Raw genomic sequence first — 24,504 nt, 5'->3', positions numbered from 1 at the left:
ACCCCATACAATTTTCATTCTAAGAGACACTACAAACCTTACTTTGTTTTATGAATCCAACACAGAAAATATATTAAAAAATGAACTTCATTCATCCATCTCTCACTTATTAGTTTACTCTCACTTAGTTTACTTCACTGTTCATTCTAACAAACACTATGAACCTTGATGGAGGCATCCGAGACGTAGAAAATATGCACTGCTTTCATCTCGGTTTTCACTGTTTTCCTCACAGCCAGGAGACCGTATGTCTCTATCTATACGACCAAAACGAAGCGACTGCGCATGCTTTATCACTCAAAGGGTCGGGGGCTATATTCCTTCCTCCAGCAAACAGGGCGCTCTCGAAGACAGATAAGATAGTACAAAGGCGATATATTTTATTGTGCAGCGCAAATAGTTGCCGATACTATTCGTGGGGATCACTATCTTTTCGCATCCTCTCCTTGAAACCGATTTGTTTGGTCAAAGTGGATGACATATCGGCTAAGTTTCTACATAGGCGATTTTTTGTTGAACATCTAGAGAAAGTTCAAATTATTAAATGATAGCAACAATACTCAATCAAAAACGAGAAACAAATTTAATGACATCATTTTGTGATAGCTTGAAAGTGCTATATAGATGAACCACAACTCAGAGATATGAGGCATTCCCATCTTAGAGATTATTTTTACTTATCTCAATCGATTGAAAAATTGAAACAAATACGACACAATTAATACATCATGCATACATAATGCCGAACTCATAGAATATCAATAGAGTGAATACTTGAAACAAAGTCAAAACAATAATTAATTCAGACAAATCATTTCTAAGCAAGCAGCGTGAATACAGAATCATTGAAAGCACACGTTTTTTCTTGCTCGTCATATCCTTTTGTAAATCATTTTCCATAATCCTCACGACACGTGGATATTTTAGCATTCTAAACCAGATAATAAAATTTTAATCAATAAAATGAGCATAGATACGCTTTTAATTAAGTGTAGACGCGCACTTGAAAGCAGAAGAGACAATTGCTCTATATTGAAGAGATGGACAGATTTTGTACTCGCTACCATAAGCCATGGGAAGATGTGATAAAAAACTGCGTCGAAAAGGAAGGGCCGCGAAACGATTCCATTATCGCTGCATTTGAATATGTCCTAGACATGGTCGTATTCGGAAATACTACAAACTACAGAACTGAAGGTGCAAGAATTTATATGCCGAATCTAGAATACTTATAAAAATATCTGCACATCAACGTCGGAAGGGCCACTGGGATTGATGGCGGAGTTTTTGAGGTTTGCTAACGAAGAATTGAAATACACTAGACCAGATGTAATTGTAATCATTGCAATGGGCATTGCGTTCATCAAGAAAGGAGTCAGATCAAATTATCATATACAAGCGGTCTATATCGCACGATTCATTACGGATTTGTTGAAATTAGACATATCTGAGATGGAAAGTACATAAAATCTTATCACATGGTATGTTCCACTACCACGGCAACGCAATTATTTTCTTCTACCAGTTCTGGCAATGATGTCGAATGAGCAGAAGTTCAATATTGTCGTGCAAGGTCTGATGTATCATCACTTGTTGAAGCTCAACGAACATATCAACTGCGGTGGACCATCGGACGATTTTCATCTAATACTGTCTTGTACGCCATTCAAGAACATTCATACAAAGAATGGAAATATCAATAAGAGATTGTGCAAGTTCGTCGCAACAAAGTGCAAGTTGCTGAAACGATACAAACGCGGCGACAACGTATCGATTGCATTAATCAACACTGGATTCAAGCGACCGATAATAAAACATCAGTATGTAATACATTCCGAATTCATCAATCAAGACAACAAACGAAAACTTCAGAGATTGGAATAGGACAGTTGTAATTTATCAGAATAAACAAGCACATAACTGAAACAATAAATGTAATCTTTGTCATCATTAATAATGAATTCTACGCATCACAATGAAAAACAGCATTTTGCATGGCTGGACTGAGAACAGAGATCGCTAAGGAAACGAATATTCCACACTGTGTGTAAGAATTCTCATATGGAAGTATGAGCGGAAGTCATCCCCCCATATCATCGTCATCAAATATTTCTCTCTCTCTCTCATATGGAATCAGAGCTGACCATCAAACAGGTTTTACCCCCGACTACACTCTGTACAAGTTCAACACCCCAAGGATAGAATTGCCGGAGAAGGATCGGTCATTGAAATTTAGAGGCATGATACATCAGTCTATGATTACAAAAAAAGGATCACTAGTCTTTTGTGAAAACTTATCAAATTTCATGAATTAAATTCCACAGTGCGTGTATATTTCTCAAACAGTTGCACTAGCCCAGACGTAGCAAAAGAAGAAAAGGCGTCTTTGGCAAGCAACCCGATTGGAGTATGTAATTGGAGTGCGGAATAAATATTTTCGTCAACACAGTTGTTCATTTGTATGACTGGATAGGAAAAATGAGCCGTCCAAGATAGGGCAGAACGGGAAATAAGGCAAGATAACTGATTGCGGCGGGATAAGTCGAAGCATTCGCGACACAGTGTCATCAACTTTTACAATTGCATTCGCCCAAGCAGCACAATGTACTTAGAGTCGAGTGCAATAGGGGAGGACGGGTAGGTGGAAGACCTTGAACAGACTCTTGAAACTAAGGAATGTTGATAAGGCACATACCGTCCACCCCTATTGCACTCGACTTTCAGTACATTGTGCTGCTTGGGCGGGTTCAGTGCCTGCGAGATAATACGAAGCCTTCGCGAAAAGCGAATCTATTATCAAATGCCGCGATGCAAATGGAAGATTTTACAAGCATGATGTGCAGGCGAAGTCTACATTTCTAATCACGTAATCTTCGTAACATACGGCACAAAAACGTATATGAAATAATTTCCAATTGGCAATCCGATTTTGGGAGAAGCGGATCACACAACAGCCATCAGAAATGCTTAACCAATATACAATGAAGATGAGCGTTATGCATAAACACAATGAAAGATATGTTATATTAATTATAATAAGCAGATCAATTTACTTAAAACTCGAAGAAAGGGTGACCCGCGTCCTCGAAGACGTTTCGGCCACACTCCGGGCCGCGTTTCCCCAACGCCGTACCCGAAACCGAACGCGATTCTGCGCCGGACGCGTTAACGCGATACCGCACGCGGTATATTCTTTGTAGTGGTATAGATTTTATTTCCTCTTATGTTCGTGTCGTTCATGTTCTTTCATACATCCATCGGCACCCGTCTTCAATAAATATGGGCAGATATCATCAGAGGTGGTTGTTGGCTAGGAGCGTGCTATGTGGTGAAGTTCATTTTTAACATATCTATTTTTTTGTGTTGGATTCATAAAACAAAGTAAGGCTTGTAGCGTCTCTGAGAATGGAAATTGTATAGTGTTACATTAGATCGTGTCACGAGGATGATTTTATGATAGTTAAAATGATACATTATTCTCCTCTGTTGTTTTGATTAAGAATCACTTCATTGTAGTGGCATTGATTTCATTTCCTCTTGTGTTCGTGTCGTTCGTGTCCCATGGTCTTCCAGGGGTCTCTACTGTTCACCGTTAATTACGTACAACTATCAGAACTTCCCGCTATTTCACTGATGGTGACTTTTTATAATACAACTTGTAATTTTGTTTGTAATCATTTTGATTAAAGGTACTGTAAAGCCGTAGACAAGCATCATATGCCGGTGATGTGACTAGAGACTTTGTTGCTTCTAAATATCATATGCGGAACCATACGACCGACAACGCGCTATAAATATTTTTAATTTGCCATGAAAGATGCGGCGTAGCAGAGCGGTGAGACGCCTGGTGCCAAACAACCCCCTGTACAGCGGGCAACACTGAAAATTGGTATTACACACTATTACATCGGAACTTCGTTATTTTGGTAACCATATTATTAGTTTTCCTGTTTACCTATGCATTCTGAAACCCCTGTTAACAGCACCTGTTAACCCCTGTTTTTGGGAAGTAACCCAGAGCTGGCCGCTGTTCGATGGAGGCTCTCCCTACTTCTCTGCTGCGCCTGCGCGCTCCTTCTGTTCGCGGCCTCTTTCGAACGAACAAACTCCCTTTGTGAACCTCTGTGAACACACAAGTCCCGACGCTGTCTGGCTTCTTGAACGTCTGACACATTTTTTTCAATGGCTCAGCATTTCATTTCAATTCGCTTATCCGTTTATCCTCAGATGTGGATCGCTGTGTGGATTGCAGGGGCGGATTTTATGGTGGATTGTTATGTCGGGCCCAGTGTTATACGCATGCAATGTGGTTGCCGCCGTATGTGTCAGGAGTACGGATTCATTTCGAATACCTAGTACAGTGTTGCCCGTAATCTTTAATCGTAATTTTCTAATTCATTGTACCGTCGATTGGAATGAAACTTGCGCAGTTTTTGTCCTGGTGGCTTGGACTATCGAATAGCCACACTAAATGACATTTGATCGGTGGTGCTTTACAGTACCTTTAAGAATATCTTCTTTGATTAAATGTGGTGACCGTTTCTCGCTTTGATATAGTATTGTGTAGGTATTATTTCCCTACATGGTGGAGGATATGTCGGTTAGGTTCTATATTAATGCTATCTGTTGATCTGTTGATTCGAATTACTTCCTTATGTCTGCGCTGTTCACTTCATAAGAAACTGATTAATTAAATTTGTGTCATGTTGGAATATTAAACTTAGCTTCCATATTGTGCTTGAAATACCCTCACATCTATCACATTCTGACGTCGCAAACTTTTTATAATAAAACGTGTAATTTTGATTGTAATCGTATTGATAAAGAATATCTTCTTTGATTAAATGTGCTACTGCATTCTGATTAATTTAAAACTTGTGTGTATGACTACAGTTAATAAAAATACTGTGATTGATCTGTGATACCTATTCAATGCTATTGTATCGTACCTGTAATAAGTATATTCTTTGTTACATGTATTGTATTGTGTTTCTTCTGCTTCAGGTTTTTTGGCTGGGTTTTTCTCCTCAACACAGAATCACAGCATAATTCCTTGCACTATTGACTTTAATAAATATATTTTCACGTGTACTTTTGTGTATGGCTATCCTTTGCATGTCTATACTTGCATGTAAACTGCCCACTGCGCCTGTTGTACCGGAAAAAATTTCTGAGGGAAGTCGGCCCAGGTGGAAAAATACGCTACGATAAGCGTACGCGCAGCCCTCCTCCCGCCGGTAAGCGCGCGGACAACCCTCCGCACACGCGTCGCGCGGGAAAAAATCAGGGCTCGGAACCGTTATATTTTGGGGTTCGGTTCAAGTTCCGGTTCAAGGTTATCGGTTCGGTTCGGGTTCGGGTTCAACGCAGCCAAAATAAAGGTTTGAACCGATATTTATAGGTTCGAACCGGTTTACGTCTGCTGTACTAATCAGCAGAGTTCGAGGTAAATCGCTACTGTAACTAAGTTCCTTTTGTTAGTAACTTTGTACTAGAGTTCCGGGCTGTCGGATTTATCCGAAAAAATCCGAAAAACATATAGCCCGGTGAAATTTAAAGCAATTCGGATTAATCCGAAAAACTCCTCTTGGCAGATGTTTTTTTTTTTTTTTCGGATAACTGTGTTATTGTTCTTGGCCTCCTTTTGTGTCCTGGGTTTCTTCTGACCTCGGATACCGGCCCCGCCGGAACATGATAATGGTCTCCGCGACCTAGCGTTTTCTTCCGCGGTCATACCGACCACTTTGAGGATTCACAGCCCGTGTTTTTCCCCAGTCTGTTTCCCTATTTCCTTGTCCTACATTGACCTAAGCACTAAAATGAGCATCGAACCGAGGTCATACGGAGTGATCTTTTTGGAAGGGCAACTAGTTGCAGTGCTGCTGACGAGAAGATGGGACGCAAAAGAAAGCTGCACTGAGACTACGTCAAGGAGTACTCTGATTTCGATAAGTTCCATCCCGAGATCTCAATGTAGAGGTTGTCGTATGTAAGCACTGCCAGCGACCACAGTACACGGAAAGGGTGCATTTGGAATTGCGGAACACTTCAGTGTGCGTTGCACGAAATGTATTTTTAAGCTTGTGGTCTTTAGTGTTGCGTTTTCGTTGCACAACCGTGCGTGCGCCGTCAAGTTTTCTCCAAATTTCGGATATTAACTGAGCTGTAAATCACGCACTCCGAAAAACTTCGTTCTTCGAAACACCAATAAACTCCGAAAAATATCCTCCGGTAAAGCCCAGAAATAAAACCCGGAACCCTACTTGTAACTTAACTCGGTACTTTTACGCCGTGGTAACTTTCAGAGGGACTTGTTTCTTTTTCAGGTAACTTTGTCAAAGTAACTTAAACTAAGTTACAAGTTACTTTTAATTCTTTTTTCACTCATGTACACTTATCTTCTTGCTTTCTCTCTGGTTCTTTCAAGGAATTTTATGCCATAAAACGTGATATTCAATCAATACGGTATACTATTCAGAAATTAAGAACAACTGCCATTGAAATGAAGCTGAACCATTGAGCGCCCACAGGGACTAAGATGCAAAGCGTTCGAATTGTTGGACATAAACGAAAACGATCTAAGCGTGTTGCACTCCTCCGCAGGCAGCTGAACGTTGAACTCAACTGCTCACAATCCCAGCAGCTACGTAGTGCTATTTTGTGTCCGAAGTAACTTGGAAGTACAGTCGGACCTCGTTTTAGGAACCCTAGATATACGAATTCCCTCAACTTACGAACGGCTCCACAGGGAACCAAACTTTTTCCGTGTATTTTGACCTCGTTTTACGAACCCTCGATATCCGAACTATGAACGGATTATTAGGGAACGGACCCAAAGTAACCAAACCATTCTGACCTCGATGTACGAACGGGCGTTATGAACGTACAGAGGACAGGCCAATGGACCGGAGGATAATGAAAGTTCCTCAGTACATGCTGCCAAGGTCAAACATACAATGTTCCAACGTCGCTACGTTCCACAAACATGATTCACCATTTCCTGAAAGAATAATTCGGACGTTTACAGCCGAACGGTTGTGAGTTTGGACCAGGTCTCCGAGATGGAAACCTCTTGCCGTTCCAAGAGAAGGCGTTCAGTCCTGACAGCCGGTGACAAGCGTGATACTTGCCGTTGGAAACAGTCTCATCCGCGCGCGATACGGTACTTTGAGGACCGGGTGGATGAGTCAAGTGTCAGACTTCTGTCATCTCTTCTAAATAGGATAGACCCTGCAGAAAGTATGGTGCAAAGCACAATTACGCAGTCTTTTCAAAAACTTATTCAAATCAATTTCCCGTGTTTTTGTGAGGTATTTGTGCACTGCACACTTCGGACCTCGATTTACGAATACCTCGATTTACGAACGATTTTCTGAGAAACGAAGGGTGTTCGTAAAGCGAGGTTTGACTGTAACTCGTTCTTGTTTCTAAGGAACTGCGAGTTACATTTCAGGCTGAAGAACTTGGATATTACCTTAGTTACGTTTTCATACGGTAACTTAACTCGTAACGAGTTCTTTTTGACGGGTAACTTCTCTTTCTATGCTAATTAGTGTATCACATGTGAGAGGTAATATCAGGTTCCGGCGACGTCTTGCTCCTCGTTCCTACATCTTACTCCCTCGACAGTGAACCATGCAGTTCACAGCAGATCATCCTTTACTGCACTGAAAAGTGCTGGGAAATGACGCACAGCGTACCCTTAAACTTCATTGCAAAAGGCTATCGCCAATTTCTCAAGAAAAAATGAAGAAAGCAGTCATGTGGTAGATAGGAGTATCTCAGAGTCCCATTCGCAGGCCAGCACGCCCCCCTTTGAAAAGAGGGCGGGAGGCCGGTCCTGTGTTCCCTTCCTCCATGCTCTGGACCACAAGCCAGCCTCTTTCCCTTCGTCGCTAGAGGTCTGCGTTGCTTTTGGATGTCACTGTGAACTATTAAAATTTACGCCGCCTTCACACTGCGGTGCTGAATGAAAGGAAGCCGCCGAGGAAATAATACAAAATGTAGCTGTCGTGTAGCACATCTTTTTTTACACCTCGAGTTACAAAAATGTACAGGGATGCTGTAGGAGGTACATGGACTAACCAGTTCTTAGTTTATTAATTTGTCTGTTCTATAAATTCGGCAAGATTCCGAGCGATGCAGGGAGCTTATGCGCGGCAGCCGAGAGGAAAGGTATAGGCGTTTTTACCATCTCGCGAACCGGTTACCGCATCATATTTGTTCGGTTCAGTTCCGGTTCGTTCAAGGAGAGAGAAAAAATGTTTACGGTTCGGTTCGGGGTTCGGTTCGGCAAAAAATAACGGTTTTTTACGGTTTTCGGCTACGGTTCAGTTCCGGTTCCGACCCCTGCTTAAAACTTGAAGAAAGGGTGATCCGCGTCCTCGAAGACGTCTCCCCAAGAACACACACGGTCCTCAGGATGTCCCCACAGTATCATCGTGTCCTCGTCCTTCAAGGTGTATCCCCAGAACATCCTGAGGATGACACTCGCGGACAGTCCGTGAAGAGTCATTCACGTACGTCCTGTGCCCGTCCCTGTGGGTAGATAGTGGGACGAGAAATATTACTTTGTTTAGTTTACCAGCTCAGACTCCCTAAACACTTTTTTTTTCCGGCCGATGCTTGGTCCCGATTGACATTCTTCTGAAATAAAGGGCGGTCCAGCATAAAATTATCTGCCTCCGAAAAGGATGATTGTCTATGACACATGGAATATTTCTCGTGAGGCCGACAACTGCAATCACCATTACCACCACCACCACCTCGTGGAAAGGACAGAATCGCACTGCTTTTGACTTGCAAAGGCCCCACCTGAGTTTCTCAAACCAGAATGAGTAAGAAACATAGACATTCCAGTGATGTACAGCTAATACTTTAATTCTTCGCTTTTAGTAGTTTTCGTCGCGTAATCGAAACAAACATGGACAGCTCACCCTTTGTTTTGTATCGCAGACGAGCATGGCTCTCCAATGTACGGAGAGTCGGGTGAAAGCAATTAACAGTATCTGTTTCAGCTTCGGAAGAGAATACCTTTCGGTGTTGTTTCCGGGAAGATTTTTCCTAATACCTTTCGGAGTGCGTCTGCGCTTATTGTCCATTATGTACTAGAAAGGAACAGTCAGGCTTCATTCTGGCAGTTAACCAAGATGCATGGAGTCAGTCAGTATGCAACTGTTCTCTGTGCAATAAATAAAAAAAAACATTGATATGGGTTCTCTGACGACTGGGGGGAGGGGGGGTTATAAGTGCGCATACTGAAAAAGGGATATGAATATTAAAAAAAATGCATCCTAGAAATGCTCTAGCAGTATTCTCAAGTGGTCCTCACGTAGGATCTGAGGATGCCATAGGGACGCTATATAGTGCCAAAATGACATGTTGAGGATGATTTCAGGATCAGATTCACCGTCCTGCGGATATCACCTCCGTCCATGCATGATGCTCTTAGGATATCCCTGGGATGACAGTGTGTTGTTGGGGCTCGGCCACACTCCGGGCCGCGTTTCCCCAACGCCGTACCCGAAACCGAACGCAATTCTGCGCCGGACGCGTTAACGCGATACCGCACGCGGTATATTCTTTGTAGTGGTATAGATTTTATTTCCTCTTATGTTCGTGTCGTTCCTGTCGTTCGTGTTCTTTCATACATCCATCGGCACCCGTCTTCAATAAATATGGGCAGATATCATCAGAGGTGGTTGTTGGCTAGGAGCGTGCTATGTGGTGAAGTTCATTTTTAACATATCTATTTTTTGTGTTGGATTCATAAAACAAAGTAAGGCTTGTAGCGTCTCTGAGAATGAAAATTGTATAGTGTTACATTAGATCATGTCACGAGGATGATTTTATGATAGTTAAAATGATAGATTATTCTCCTCTGTTGTTTTGATTAAGAATCACTTCATTGTAGTGGCATTGATTTCATTTCCTCTTGTGTTCGTGTCGTTCGTGTGTGTCCCATGGTCTTCCAGGGGTCTCTACTGTTCACCGTTAATTACATACAACTATCAGAACTTCCCGCTATTGCACTGATGGTGACTTTTTATAATACAACTTGTAATTTTGTTTGTAATCATTTTGATTAAAGGTACTGTAAAGCAGTAGACAAGCATCATATGCCGGTGATGTGACTAGAGACTTTGTTGCTTCTAAATACCATATGCGGAACCATACGACCGACAACGCGCTATAAATATTTTTAATTTGCCACGAAAGATGCGGCGTAGCAGAGCGGTGAGACGCCTGGTGCCAAACAACCCCCTGTACAGCGGGCAACACTGAAAATTGGTATTACACACTATTACATCGGAACTTCGTTATTTTGGTAACCATATTATTAGTTTTCCTGTTTACCTATGCATTCTGAAACCCCTGTTAACAGTTTCACCTGTTAACCCCTGTTTTTGGGAAGTAACCCAGAGCTGGCCGCTGTTCGATGGAGGCTCTCCCTACTTCTCTGCTGCGCCTGCGCGCTCCTTCTGTTCGCGGCCTCTTTCGAACGAACAAACTCCCGTTGTGAAGCTCTGTGAACACACAAGTCCCGACGCTGTCTGGCTTCTTGAACGTCTGACACATTTTTTTCAATGGCTCAGCATTTCATTTCAATTCGCTTATCCGTTTATCCTCAGATGTGGATCGCTGTGTGGATTGCAGGGGCGGATTTTATGGTGGATTGTTATGTCGGGCCCAGTGTTATACGCATGCAATGTGGTTGCCGCCGTATGTGTCAGGAGTACGGATTCATTTCGAATACCTAGTAAAGTGTTGCCCGTAATCTTTAATCGTAATTTTCTAATTCATTGTACCGTCGATTGGAATGAAACTTGCGCAGTTTTTGTCCTGGTGGCTTGGACTATCGAATAGCCACACTAAATGACATTTGATCGGTGGTGCTTTACAGTACCTTTAAGAATATCTTCTTTGATTAAATGTGGTGACCGTTTCTCGCTTTGATATAGTATTGTGTAGGTATTATTTCCCTACATGGTGGAGGATATGTCGGTTAGGTTCTATATTAATGCTATCTGTTGATCTGTTGATTCGAATTATTTCCTTATGTCTGCGCTGTTCACTTCATAAGAAACTGATTAATTAAATTTGTGTCATGTTGGAATATTAAACTTAGCTTCCATATTGTGCTTGAAATACCCTCACATCTATCAGATTCTGACGTCGCAAACTTTTTATAATAAAACGTGTAATTTTGATTGTAATCGTATTGATAAAGAATATCTTCTTTGATTAAATGTGCTACTGCATTTTAATTCTGATTCATTTAAAACTTGTGTGTATGACTACAGTTAATAAAAATACTGATTGATCTGTGATACCTATTCAATGCTATTGTATCGTACCTGTAATAAGTATATTCTTTGTTACATGTATTGTATTGTGTTTCTTCTGCTTCAGGTTTTTTGGCTGGGTTTTTCTCCTCAACACAGAATCACAGCATAATTCCTTGCACTATTGACTTTAATAAATATATTTTCACTTGTACTTTTGTGTATGGCTATCCTTTGCATGTCTATACTTGCATGTAAACTGCCCACTGCACCTGTTGTACCAGAAAAAATTTCTGAGGGAAGTCGGCCCAGGTGGAAAAATACGCTACGATAAGCGTACGCGCAGCCCTCCTCCCGCCGGTAAGCGCGCGGACAACCCTCCGCACACGCGCCGCGCGGGAAAAAATACGCGAAGGACTCAGGGGTTAACGGCACAGGGTCCAGGGTGCTAACTCTCACCCCCGCTTACGCCCACTCCTCTTTTACTACTACCGTCACAGACCACTCCTTGATTATCGCCCTCAATGCACGCCACAATGATTCTATTATACAACAACTGTACAACTGTAGACCTCACACGAATGTTCAGAGTTCGGTGGCAATCCGCTCTAATGCCGCGGCTGTGCTGACGATGCTTGGTACCCCGGTTCCGCGTTTAGATGGGGCGGGTTTTAAAATGGCGGCTGCATGTGTACTAGTTTCGGTTACCGAACGTGCAGCGGAGCGAGGGGGGGGGGGGGGGAGGGTTACAAGCCTTACCCACGGAACAAACACGTGCTGTGCGTGCGGGAATCAGAGCTATCTTATCAAAGATGAGGTCACCCGATGGCTTGTAACCCATTCCCCCCTTGTGCGGCGTGTCAATGTGACCTCCTTTCTTCGCAGCGTTCCGCTCAAACTACGAGCCGTCAAAAAAAAGAGGCGGAGCCAAGGGCTCATTTCCACTGATCTTCGGCGAATTTATTTCGGCAATTGCCATTGCATTACGAGTGGGATTTTGTGACGTACTGAGTAAGAAGACCACGAGGAATCATTTCCGCAAAAAAAACGCTAGGTTGTTTCGGGAAATTTCGGAGTTCAATTCAAGAAATTAACTTTCCGTCAATCCAAATGAAATAAAAATGTTACCAATATGTAGCAAAAGTTATTTGCAGAAAAAAAATCCCTCGACCGCATGTCTCTCCGGGTCCTACGTTTTTTTTACTATGAATTTCTATCATGGTTGGTGGACCACCCTGTAGATGTGGACAGATGGAGGAGAGGGCAGCAGGAAGGAGTGGAGTAGTTAGTATGCATGCTGGGCCGACAGGAAGAACTAGAGAAGGGAACAGCAAGGCATCAGACCAAAAAGGAAAGGGACAAATGGCACATACTTGATATAGCTTCACAATGTATACTTTTGAAATAATAAAGGTGGCTGTTGGGTTGGCAGTGGCCTGGTGCTGTTATTTGCACATGTTCGTTCCTCAAATGGGGGCAGGACACTGCAACTTGGACCCTTTGTCTCACATTTATTATATTTAGGGTGCACACACGATAACACCTTATACTTTACAAACGCTAATATCCAGGATCAGAAACATGCCCCATCATGTTGACTTACTTGAGCTATTCGTAGGAGCTCAAGGTAGAAAGAGAAACAGGCTAACAGTGTTATGATTGTGATGTACTTTGGGGTAGAAACATCTCAAGTTTATTTCATATAAATTCCTGGCAATAAGTGGCTGCACAATTTAAGACGATCCACTTTATACAGGGTGTCCCAGCTAAATGTGACTATATTTTTTAAAAATATATCTATCACTTTTTCTGACACGAAATCAATTGCAATATAGCATATGCTGAAGGGCACTCCCTAGGGGGCCATTAGCAGACTCCTAAGACAATGCCTTAATTAACTTTTCAATTATAAAAGCCACAAAGTTGTTCCAATGAGAGGATCTGATCTCTTCTGTCACCAGATACCAAAGCCGTTTTCAGAACAAAAATCCGTTCGATTGATCGTTCGCAAAAAAATTGTGAAGGAACACCATTCTTTGTTGATTTTGTTCATTGCGCATCTTCGAAGAAGCGTCTTTCCTTCACCTCCCCATGTGAAAGCGTGAAAGAGCACAGTGCCGCCTTATGCGTCGAGGATTAGCTTAACCTTGTGGAAACGAAACAAAAACAAATGTATCAGGTGACTTTATCGCAACTGCCCTTATCTTGGGCTGCATTTCCTGTTTTCTTTTAATCTTTTTCCAGGACGCAAGAGGCAACAGTGTTCTCTTTCATCCTCCCCTATTGGGGGCGAAGGAAAGATGCGTCTCTAGAGATGCGCAATGAATAAAATAAAGTAAAAATTGTGTTCCTTCACGAATTTTTTGCAAACAATCTATTAAACGAATTTTTGCTCTGAAAAGGGCCTTGGTATCTGGTGACCGCAAAGATCAGATGTTCTCATCGAAACAACTTTGTAGCTTTTATAAGTAAAAAGTTAATTATTGAAAGCTAATTAAGACATTGCCTTAGGAGTTTGCTAATGCCTGCCTAGGGGGTGCCCTTCAGCACATGCTATATTGCAACTGATTTCATCTCGGAACAAGTGATAGATATATTTTTTAAATATATGGTCACATTTTCCTGGGACACCATGTAGATGCATGTAGAATTAACAGAACCCTTTACGTTTGAGCAATACGCATACACATGTAACTGCTCCTCCAACGTCAGAACTATTTGCGTGTTTACCAATGTTTAAAAGAAGCATGGAGGATGATTGGCCTAGCCCACGTTTAAATAAAGCTCTAATATCAAAGTAAGTGGCCAGTGAGAGTAAGGCCAAGGTGGTGGTCTTCGATGGATCCTCACTGGTTGTACTGTTCAAGGCAGCAGAACCTTTAACTCTCCTCTGGCACAGTTCACCATAAAGAGTTCATGTATTATACAAACTATGTAAACGCTCATGGTCACGTGCACGTGGCGACGACGACGACGCTCGCCACTTCGGGCACTTCCACGCTCGGGCTCTTCGGTTCCTCCGTTCTTCCAACCCGCCGGCGCGTCCTCCAGCGTTCCACGTGCTTCGACTTGCTCTGTGCCAGCTGCAGGAAACGTGAAGTCCTTGGTCTCCTCTGTCCTGGACATCCTTTCACTGGCGACTCTCGCACCACAGGTCCTCTCGCGGTTGGCGTACCTTGCACGAGGAGCTGCTCCGCTTCTTCCAGGAGCCTGTTGACTTCCTTGAGGATAGCCAGGTCTGTGCAACACATTGCCATCTGCTTAATCTTCTCCACCTTAGCTACTAGCTTACGCCTGTGAGCGCATATCCTCCTTTTGTGTTTCCTTCGCAGGTCCAGGTAGGAACTCGCTGGCCTGTCGTCGGCCGCGACGGAATTCGGCCCCTCGGGGTTGTCTTCGTCGGGAACGTCTTCCTCCTTCCTCGTGTCGCCTTTCTGTAGTACCATGTGTGCGATGAACTCGACTGCCTGCCCAAGGCAGGCTGGTGTGTCGACCTTGTGATTGATGTGCCTCGACCTCTTGGACATCACAAAGTAGATACGAGATTCTGATGTGGGTCTTGTAGTTGAGGATAGCCCATCCATCAAGCGACCAAGGGCATCCGCCTTCAGTGTGTTCTTTTTCTTCTCACTCATTTCTGATGTGATGTGGACCTGGAAAAAGAAATTGGGGAACGAGTTACAGGAAGCTCGAAACGTGCTTCCGGTACGTTCTGGTAATTTGGTGCTCAAGTTTATTATCGAACTATTAAATGTAGAACAGAAGTCATTTTTAACACCCTGTTGTCTCTATATAAAACTGCGAAGCAGGTCAATAAGATACACCATAAGAATTAATTCGCCCCACAGAGTCATAATTATTGCAGAAATTGAATTTAAAGTACGCCACCAAATAAGCGACCATGCGCAACGGCGATGGAGAGCAGTACCAGCCTGTGATCTGCCTGGGACCTCGCGCTGACGCTACAGGGGCCACGCTCGCTGATTGGTTCAGAGAAATGTCTGCTACTCGGCTGTCGTCTGCTACTCGGCTGTCCGTGGTTCTGAAAAACCATTGCTCCTGACTCGCTCATGATTCAGCCGGTCCTTCTACCCCCAATTCTCCAGGAGAACTGGCAAAACTGGTTTATGGTGGCGAGGGACAGGGCACTGACCCCCACTGACCAGCGAACCAGAATGAGTTGCCCCTGCAACGTCATCGGTGATGTGGCATCATACTCCTCCTGCTCGTTATACCAGGAGTAGCGAGCTAAGGGCGAACACGCGGAGCCATGTTTATGTGATCTTTTTTTTTTTTTTTTTTTTCTGTGAAACAATTTGCACCCATCAATACCTTTCGTGCTACCCCATAAAACGACACACACACTTTCATCAGACATCTTAACCTGAAAATTTTGTGGATGGCCCTCTGTTCTCCTTTACAAGTGATCTATGTAGATCTGCAAAAGAACTAGACGAGCCCCTCTCTGACTTCTTCGTAGCATGTAATCACTTAAGAGAGGATACTACCTGCACCTCCCCATGTCTTTTCTATGGGATAAACTTTGCCCTTTCTTTAGGTGGATAGTGAACTGACTTTCAAGACACCGATTCTGTTCAATAGCTTTTCGAAAATGTGCTTCTTCATCTCTTCCAAGAAAATTAGTAGTTTTCCTCATCCATATTTCTAAGCACGTTGTGGTAGCACAGAAAAATTACGGAAATTGGATACTCAAGTTGCAAAGCGCTCTGCTAAAAAGCTTACAGACACAAGCCGAAACACTGACGGAGCCACAAAGTGGAAATCTTTCTAAAGCATTTGAATACAGTGCAGTCAAATTTCTTTAGAGCAAACGCCTTTTTAATGAAAATACTAGAGATGGGACGAATCCAGAATTTTATGAATCCGGATCGAATCCAAGGAAGGTTCTGCGAATCCACAATTCTCGGATCTTTCAGATCCTCTCTTTAAAAGTGTTTTAAAAGCTAGAAGAAAAACTTCTACTAGAAAGTGTTTTGAAGCAGAATATGATATACTTGTTTAATGAAAAACAAATTAAATAATAGCGCAGTTTCAGGACAAAATATACCCGTATAATTTTTCTGAAACGTAATTTATTTAACATATTCTTCAACGGCTAGAAGAAATACATAAGTTCTCGAGTCTGAGCTATTTCCATAAGAACTAAGCACTATCAAAAACAAAACCATGTTACTTTTAAACTTGTAATGTAACAGTTCCTGCCTGAACTCTTTCACTCTAGAGCAATGTAAACAAACAAACAAACAAGAAAACACCCGTCGGAAAATGAGGCTTTCAGGGGATTCGTCCTCAGACGCCAAATTTGAAAAAGAAACAAACAAATGCGGTTGGTGGATTCGAAAGATCCGTTTCGCCGTTTTGGGCACTGGGATTTGGATTCCCGAATCCCTGCCTAGGATTCCAGGATTCGCGAAATTCGATTGACACATCCCTAGAAAATACCATTACAATGAAGTTTTTTCGCGGTCCCGTCAGAGCCTCATAGGACATGGTGGCCAACCTCTTTAATGAAGTGGCCTTTACTACGATTTTCTTTAGTGGTACCCTGAGTTTAGTGGTAAAGGAGTTCAACTGTACCAAGATCACCTGCACCCGGTTCTCCGTTCTCACGAAATACCATAGAATATGAAGGTATGCAGCAAGCTGCTTGGTGACAGTATCTCACATCTCCATGTGGCACCATATTGTGGCCTAAAGGAGAGATAAAAATCCTTCCGCCACGCCTAGATAATAATAGTAGTAATAATTTATTTATTTCCACATATCCCCCTTCCCTGCGCTGAGTACTAATAGTACTCAGTAGTACTGGTACTAGCAGTCCCGTTTTTTTTTTACTAATATGCTCATTTAGAAATGAATCTAGAAAAGTGCTGCTCACGTGTCACTTGACGCGTAACTGTTCATCTGGATGTGAAAAGAATGTCCCCTGACAAAAAGCCCCAGCAAAAAAGAAAAGAAAAATGTTCCAGGAAGAAATGTTACTGGGACAGGAGCTACTGGTGTAGCCCATACAATTGTTCATTGGACTTTTTTTTTTTCTTGATTATTCTAACATAACAGCACACACCAAGCTTGTGCCTGCATAAAAGGTGGAACAAAAGGTGTGTCTTGAAATCTGTGTTTTTGACAATAATCAGCATACCACAATTATTAATGCCCACGAAATAGCTGTAGGAAAAATATGTGTAGTGGTGCTGCAGTTCCACCGGCAGCGATGTTGAGAATGAAGATGGGAGAATTGAGCGTTCATTGTGAAGAAATTGATGCCGTCCAAGGTGAGAGCATGTCTATCCTTCCAATAACCACTGACGACACCGCAAAAGCTACTGCCAGCGATTTGTCCCTCTCCATTGTGGTAGACCACATCGAGAACGGTTGGCCCGCAAGTGTTCCTGCTGAGTTGGTCCCATACTATCAACGGCAGACAGAACTGGTAGTGCACAAGGGTTGTGTCCTGTTATTCCACCTACATTCAAAGAAGCGATGCTAGACACCTTCCATGACTGTCACGTTGGACAGACTAAGATGAAGATGTTGGCACGTTCTTACGTATGGCGGCCTGGGTTGGAAAAGGCTATCGAGATTAAGGTGAAGCACTGTGACGCGTCTGAAAGACACGTCTCCAAAGATGCGCAACGAACAAAATAAAGAAAAAAAATTGTGTTCCTTCGCAAATTTTTTGCGGACGATCTATCAACCGGATTTTCGTTCTGAAAACGGCTCTGGTATCAGATGACCGAAGGGACCAGATGTCCTCATTGGGACAACTTCGCAGCTTTTATGATTAAAACGGTTGACGTTGATGATTGACGGTTCTCCGCATATGTGAGCCGCTTGATGATGGTCAAATGATGGTGCCATGCAGGGATTTCCTTACACCCCCCAGCACCCCCCCGGAACAACACCCCCCCTGTTCTGGTAGTGAGTCCGGTGCAGCGAGTTACATCCTGTACTGTCAACCTTGGGCTGTAGGACCACAGTCATGGAAATGATCGTACCATGCATTTGTCCAAAATCATTTGGAAGTGACTGTTCAAGGCATATATTGTGCTCATATACCAGCAAAAATGCCTGCGAGCACACAAGCTCAATGTGGATCATCAAGAAGCATTTGCGCCCAACTCAATCAAGCGAGGTATTCTGCTTTTTTCGTCTCAGGTTTTCACTGTTGGTTGCTCGGTATTCTTTGAGCTTCGTCAGATAAGGTGCTACTAATTTTTCTTTGTCGGTCGTGCGACTGTGCATCTTAATGTTGAAATGCCGTTCACAATGAATCTGCATTCTTATGTACTGAGTTCTAACATAATAACATGTGCAAATAAAATGGGAAAGCTGTGCAGATATGTCATCATTGTGCCACGATTCTTTCCGTGTCTAAGAAAAATTCCATAGGTGGAACCTACACCAAGCATACCCGCCCATTGAAAGCTTGGCACCTCCCCAGCAGTGAATCTCTGGGGAAATCACTGGTGCCGTGGTTGATCATAGTGACAGTGAAGATAACGAGCAGGACTGCTCCGAAGCCGTGACAGCTCGCTCAGCTTGGAATCACATTCACATTACGATACAGTGCTCCGAGGACCAGGTGGATGAGTCAACTGCCAGACTTCGATCGTCTCTTCCGAAGAAGACAAACTCCTTTACAACGAACGCCTTTATAACGAAAAGACTTTTATAACGAACGTTTTTCGCTATTTGGTCCAGCGCCCATAGGATTCAATGTATACTTCGGACATTCATAACGAATTCCTTTATAACGCATGTACCGAAATAACTAAGGGTTTTGAAGTCGGGAGGGCGAAATTCGCGACCTTTACAACAAACTTTCTGAGAGCGTTCTTCATTCCAACGTGGCGCGCTCGGCACCACAGATGACGGTTCCACGGGGGTCATAAAAGGCGGGGAGAGAGAACAGGTGTTCATCCTCCGGGCGCTTGTAAAGCGAGCTTATCCTAAATCACGTAGGCGTTACGTGAAGCCCACTTGCGGAACGGTGACGTGTAATGTTGCCAGAAGATGTCCTGATATGTTCCCTCCACGGGTTCCGGTCGCTGTTTCCATCCACACAGCTTCGCGGTTTAATGTTGCGAGGGGAGTAAAATTGTCAAAGCAGAGATAAGGTTCCATGAAAGAACTGATGTTCTGAGGCTGGAACAACATAGAAGGGACAAATACATACAAAGCCTCAATTTGCCTAAGAAATTAACGATGAAAGATGAAAGTCACTGAAAAGTTTAGCCAGCTGTAGGACTCAAACCGACATCTTCTGGATTGCCGAACCAGGGCTCTACCAATTGAGCTAAGCTAACACGCCTTCTCAACGACTTCCAAGGGTGCGTCCATCTGAAGGAACAAACCAGCCACTCTCTCTCAAGAGAGCCCTGGATCGGCAATCCAGATGTGGGTTTGAGTCCTACAGCTGGCTAACCTTTCTGGTGACTTTCATCTTTCAAGGCTCCATGTCTATTGTAGGTTGAACGTCTGAGGTGCGCTTTGATCAGAGCCACGAAATTCTACCAATAAACAAGACTGCTAGCTTTTGAGGCACATTTCCTTTGAAACATCCGTTTTAACGAAGTTACCTTTACAACGAAGATTTTCCGTGGTTTCCTGAAGTTTGTTATAAAGGAGTTCGACTGTACAGCCGAATGTATGGTACAGAGCACAATTACGGAGTATTTTCACAAATAAACGCGATCTAGTGCGCTTCCCGCCGTATTTCGGCCCATTTCTCTTCCGCGCACCTTGCACCTCGATTTATGGACGATTTATGGACGATTTTTTGAGAAATGCAGGGTGTTCATAAATCGAGGGTGGACTGTATATATTTAAAATATATACGTTCACATTTAGCTGGGACACCCTGTACATGTCCACGTAGCGAAGGAGGGAGAGGAGGCAATAAGCAGGCCTTCTGCATCTAGGTGGCGTTGGCCCATCTGGTATCGGCTTCAGTCGATTAGCAGGCTACTAAGTCGCTGCAACAGCTGCCTCTCCAACTTAAAGGGACAGTCCGGGAAAACCGGAAGTTGATTTTTTCGAACTGCCACGGAGGCTTACATGCTCAGTGGAAAGTTTCAGCTCACACAATGGCGTGGTTTTCGAGACACGGAATAAAAACTATTCCTCTGAGGACATCCAGTTTCGTTTTTCTCCCTCGCATACTCCTTGCCCCAAGGATCCTCTATGTACGTCAGCCGTCACGTGAGCATGACGTCCCCAAGGGACAAGTGGAGCGGAGGACTGCGCCGTTGCTGGGAATGCAGAGAGGTGTTTTTTTCTATGAGTGTACTGAACAGAAGGCTGCATCATGATACCTGTGTTTACATTGATGCTACTCTGCATTTTACTCTGCATAGCGTGTGATTGCTACTCAAAATCATCATAATGGGCAAATGCTAGCACGCAACAACCAACTATCGCGCAAACAGGCATCCGCAAGTCACGTACGGCATTGCTCTTATGCACGTCACGCGAGAGCTCGCTGCGGCCTTTACTCAGGACAAACTGCGGCATAGAAAAAAGTCGATTATAAATCGTGCGATACGATTTCTTCTGAAATATTTTGCACAGTTGTTGTGAGGAGTATTCGACATCATAAGGCGGTGTTTCCCAGACCTATGTTTTTGACCGGACTGTCACTTTAAATTTGTCCAAACGCTGGTTCGCCTCGTTTACTGCGGATTTCGTCTTCTCGTGACACGCAGGCCAGGTTGCCACCAGGCTGGTATTACACCGGCACAGCCGGTTATTTGCTCGCTCTGTCGGTTGCCTGTAGGAGAATGATACCGGCAGCCTTTTGCCGCTATTTGTGGCTCAACAACTTTCATAGGGGCTTTTACGGGGCTTTCCTTTCAACGTTCCACTACAGCTTGAATAAATCTGGAGCACAGACCCAACTTTTGTAGTCACCAGTCGTTTTCTTAGTTATTCATTATTATTATCATTGTTGTCTTGGGCAAGTACGCTCGTTCTCTCTCCCTCTGTATACCTCTCCACCCCTCGCCCACTTTCCCTTTCCCACGAACGCTTCCTCTTTCCCTCTATTCCACCTCCTCTCCCTCAGCCAGTATTTTTTCGCTACGAAAGGTGGCAACCCTTGACACGCACGACCTCCGTGGATAGCGAAGTAGTCGCCTGCTCCGCGCTTTGGCGCAGGTGTGACAAAAGCGGCCTCTACAGCGCAGGACGGCGCAGCACCCAGTGATTGGCGCAGTTTGGCGCAGCACTTCCATCACGCTACACTTGGTGTATTATGATTAGAGCCTGAAGTTTTCGGGAAATATTTTTTTCTAAATTCAGGGGGTAAAAATCGGGTGAATAAATATCTGCACTAAATTGATGCGAATTTGGATGAAAAAACTTCCAATATGCTAAATTCGAGGAGAAATCGGGCTCAGTTACTCAAAGTAAGTGTAGTGGTTTGGTACAAATGGTGATGGAACTGCATTAGCTGCCAAATAAGTAAGTTTGTGCATTCCTACAGAGATCCCAGTGAGGGCAATTTGCCGGGTAAAAATCGGGTTTCATCCTAAAGCGGCAACCTTCAATTCAGGGTGCAAATTCGAGGAAGAATCGGGAAAACCCCTAAAACTTTAAGCTCTAATTATGATGCGAAAACGAATCTGACGGGCTCGGAGACAATCGCATACGCCACGCTCCCATTCATGTGCCTGGCTGACGTGGTCATGATGATGTTACTATCGCTGGGGCTTTGTCTGCTTCTAATCTTAAAAACCTTATTAAATACGTAAGCGGTTTCCTAAAGAGAAATTTGGCCGAGTAGGCTGTGACGCAGTTCCGAACCTAACTGGATTGGTCTCGTACACACCTTTCTGGATGTCATAACCCTTTAATCCCTTGTACATACTAGAGATTGTCGACCTAAAGTTTATTATGTAGATTGTTGTTAGGCATTCATTCGTGTGAAGGCAAGGGCTGGTTAAGGTTCACATTCCATTCATTGTTCACTTACCTCAAAATCTGGAAAGAGCTCTACATATTTCAAAAGCAGAGCTGCAGTGCACCCCTTCTTCTTTGTTCCCTCAATTATGGCTTTCCGTTTCGCAAATGTGTCTGGGGTTGAGCCTACTTTAGGGTCCTCACCTGACGATGTTTGAATGTTCTAGAAAAGTAAGATTTACATGTGTGGCATGATACAGCAAGTAATATAAAATATGGTGTATTGCCCATGTAGGAAGCTAGTGGCTATACAGACATAATATCCATTGCACCCAACAAAGAACAAACTGGGCTAGTTGGTATGCTTATTGTGACAGCGTGAAGTAGAGCACTGCACGGGCCACATGCCTAGGACCGGGCTCGGCCCGAGCCCGGCAATTTATAGGCTACCTTGCCCAGCCCTGTGTGCCAGGCTGTAAAATTTGACTGTGGCTATGTAACAGAGCGGTAACATAGGCTCAACCTCAACTTAGGCTCTGCAATGTACGGGTCCGTGCCCATAATGATCAAACCCGAGCCCAGGCCAGGCCCGCAAAAGGAACGCTTTACCCGACCCGATCCGGCCCATGGGCCGGGCTTTTGGGTACACACGAGCCCATGCAGTGCTCTAGTGTGAAGTCCCCTTTTGCGCTGTCACAGTGACTGTCCAGTCTTACCCCGATTATAAAGTATCCAACAAACACATTGTTGCACTGCGTATTTTCTGGCTCGCGAAACTACAGCACATATTTCTAGCAATGAGATTGCATTTGCCTTTCATCCGCAATAAATTACTGCCAGTAGCTGGCTCCATCTCAACTACAACTGCTGCTCACCGACGTGTGCTTTGCAATGGTTACGCATTCCCTGCTGGAAGTATTTCGGGAAATTATTCTTAGAAAATCGTTCCAAAGTACAGCTCGAACGTGTCTCTCTATGCGAGGTCTGCCGTTAAAGAACTTCGTCATTTAATTTATGAACGTTCTGTCAAGGAACTGGTCTTGCAAGGCTGGTCATAACAAAAGCCACCCTGTCACACCAAATTCATTATACTGCAGGCAGCGCTACTATCACTGAAGTACCACGCTTGGTTTGGGAGTGCAGACTTCCGTGCACACCTAACATTCCTGCGACCAGCATTGAAGTAGCAGTCTTTCGCCCGTCCCTACTTACAGAACGCTTGTCTTGTGTTCCGTGCTTGTCTTTTCCGAACAAGCAGCCCCTTTGTACCACAGAGAGGACACGAAATGGAGCACTCAGTGACATTGGCAGATTGCCTCGTTTCTGGCTAAACATCAGCTTGCCTGAAACACCATGAACCACAAACGAGACAGCATCAGCATATATCAGGAATGGTCCATTATGAAACAGCAAAGCATGAGGATCGACATAACACGAACAGATTTCACTAGCGTACTTGTAGGTACTGTATACATGACATTGAAGATTGCGAATGAAAACGAAAATCTTGCAAAAATTTGCCTCGCAAAATCACAACACGGGATTTCCGACGCCCTGCCCGACATCTGAAACGGGAGCGGAGCTGAGAGGTCCAGCCCTCGAGCTGCTTGAAAACTTTTTGTGAATCATTGTAACCTCATTGAATTCTTCTTTTACGAACAAGAAGAGGAAGGGTTGCGGTAGACTTTATGGTAACTAATAACGTAGTTGCTTTGTAGCATGCACACTGTAAACGACCTACGTTTCTGGTCATCTGCCTCACGATAATGGGACGTCGCAGTCTTGAATGAGACGCCGATTGTCAGAAGTTCGCGCTCCATCTCACGCAGGCTCTTTTCACTGACAAGATATCCAGTCCACCGATCATTTTTATCTTCAAGGTGTTTGACATGCTTGCGAAGTATGTCCTCTTCTTCGCTGTCCACTCCAGGTGGTACAGTCGGAGTGGACGGAACATACGCGTACGCGTGGTCTACCAATACTGTCATGAGCACAGACAGACTAATGTTTGGGATTGGAAATCGGAAAACCGGGAAAACATCGAAAACGCACCGCGCGTCTGAGGGAAGGGAAACGTGAAGGGAGGAGGAGTCGTAGGGTCACGTGGGGTACACTGATAGCCGGGAAAGATGGAGAGCCGGAAAGGCCGGAAAGTTTTTATGTTTCTATGCTGGAAAGCCTGAGAAGGTACTCGAGAAAAGTAGTCGAGAGATACATGCTTCGAATCTTGCCGCTGTTTTCTTTTTTCGACGACAGCTCTGCTATATTTGTCCGCGTCTGCACAATGCTCTTTATC

At 43.8% G+C, this 24,504-nt stretch overlaps 1 protein-coding gene across 1 annotated transcript; it reads right to left on the bottom strand.

Annotated features, from left to right (window-relative positions):
* Positions 1-13,862: 13,862 nt before the first annotated feature.
* On the bottom strand, positions 13,863-24,306 carry LOC135365870 (uncharacterized). The gene is made up of 4 exons (XM_064598555.1): positions 23,950-24,306; positions 23,421-23,551; positions 22,282-22,431; positions 13,863-14,938 (listed from the first exon to the last, which is right to left on the bottom strand). The coding sequence occupies exons 1-4, from the start codon at positions 24,194-24,196 to the stop codon at positions 14,234-14,236; spliced, it is 1,233 nt and encodes a 410-aa protein (XP_064454625.1). The 5' UTR covers positions 24,197-24,306; the 3' UTR covers positions 13,863-14,233.
* Positions 24,307-24,504: the final 198 nt, after the last annotated feature.

The sequence above is a fragment of the Ornithodoros turicata genome, chromosome 8, assembly GCF_037126465.1.
Source record: "Ornithodoros turicata isolate Travis chromosome 8, ASM3712646v1, whole genome shotgun sequence".
NCBI classification, from domain to species: domain Eukaryota; kingdom Metazoa; phylum Arthropoda; class Arachnida; order Ixodida; family Argasidae; genus Ornithodoros; species Ornithodoros turicata.
This window is presented reverse-complemented; position numbering and strand designations above follow the sequence as displayed.

What these genes read in the sequence shown, in the direction of transcription:
- LOC135365870 (XM_064598555.1), bottom strand. Translation starts at nt 24,196, where the DNA reads ATGACAGTATTGGTAGACCACGCGTACGCGTATGTTCCGTCCACTCCG. An exon ending in TGAGGCAGATGACCAGAAAC is followed by an intron (nt 23,552 to 23,949) that starts GTAGGTCGTTTA and finishes ATGGTGTTTCAG; the next exon opens with GCAAGCTGATGTTTAGCCAG. An exon ending in GAACACAAGACAAGCGTTCT is followed by an intron (nt 22,432 to 23,420) that starts GTAAGTAGGGAC and finishes TTACTTTTCTAG; the next exon opens with AACATTCAAACATCGTCAGG.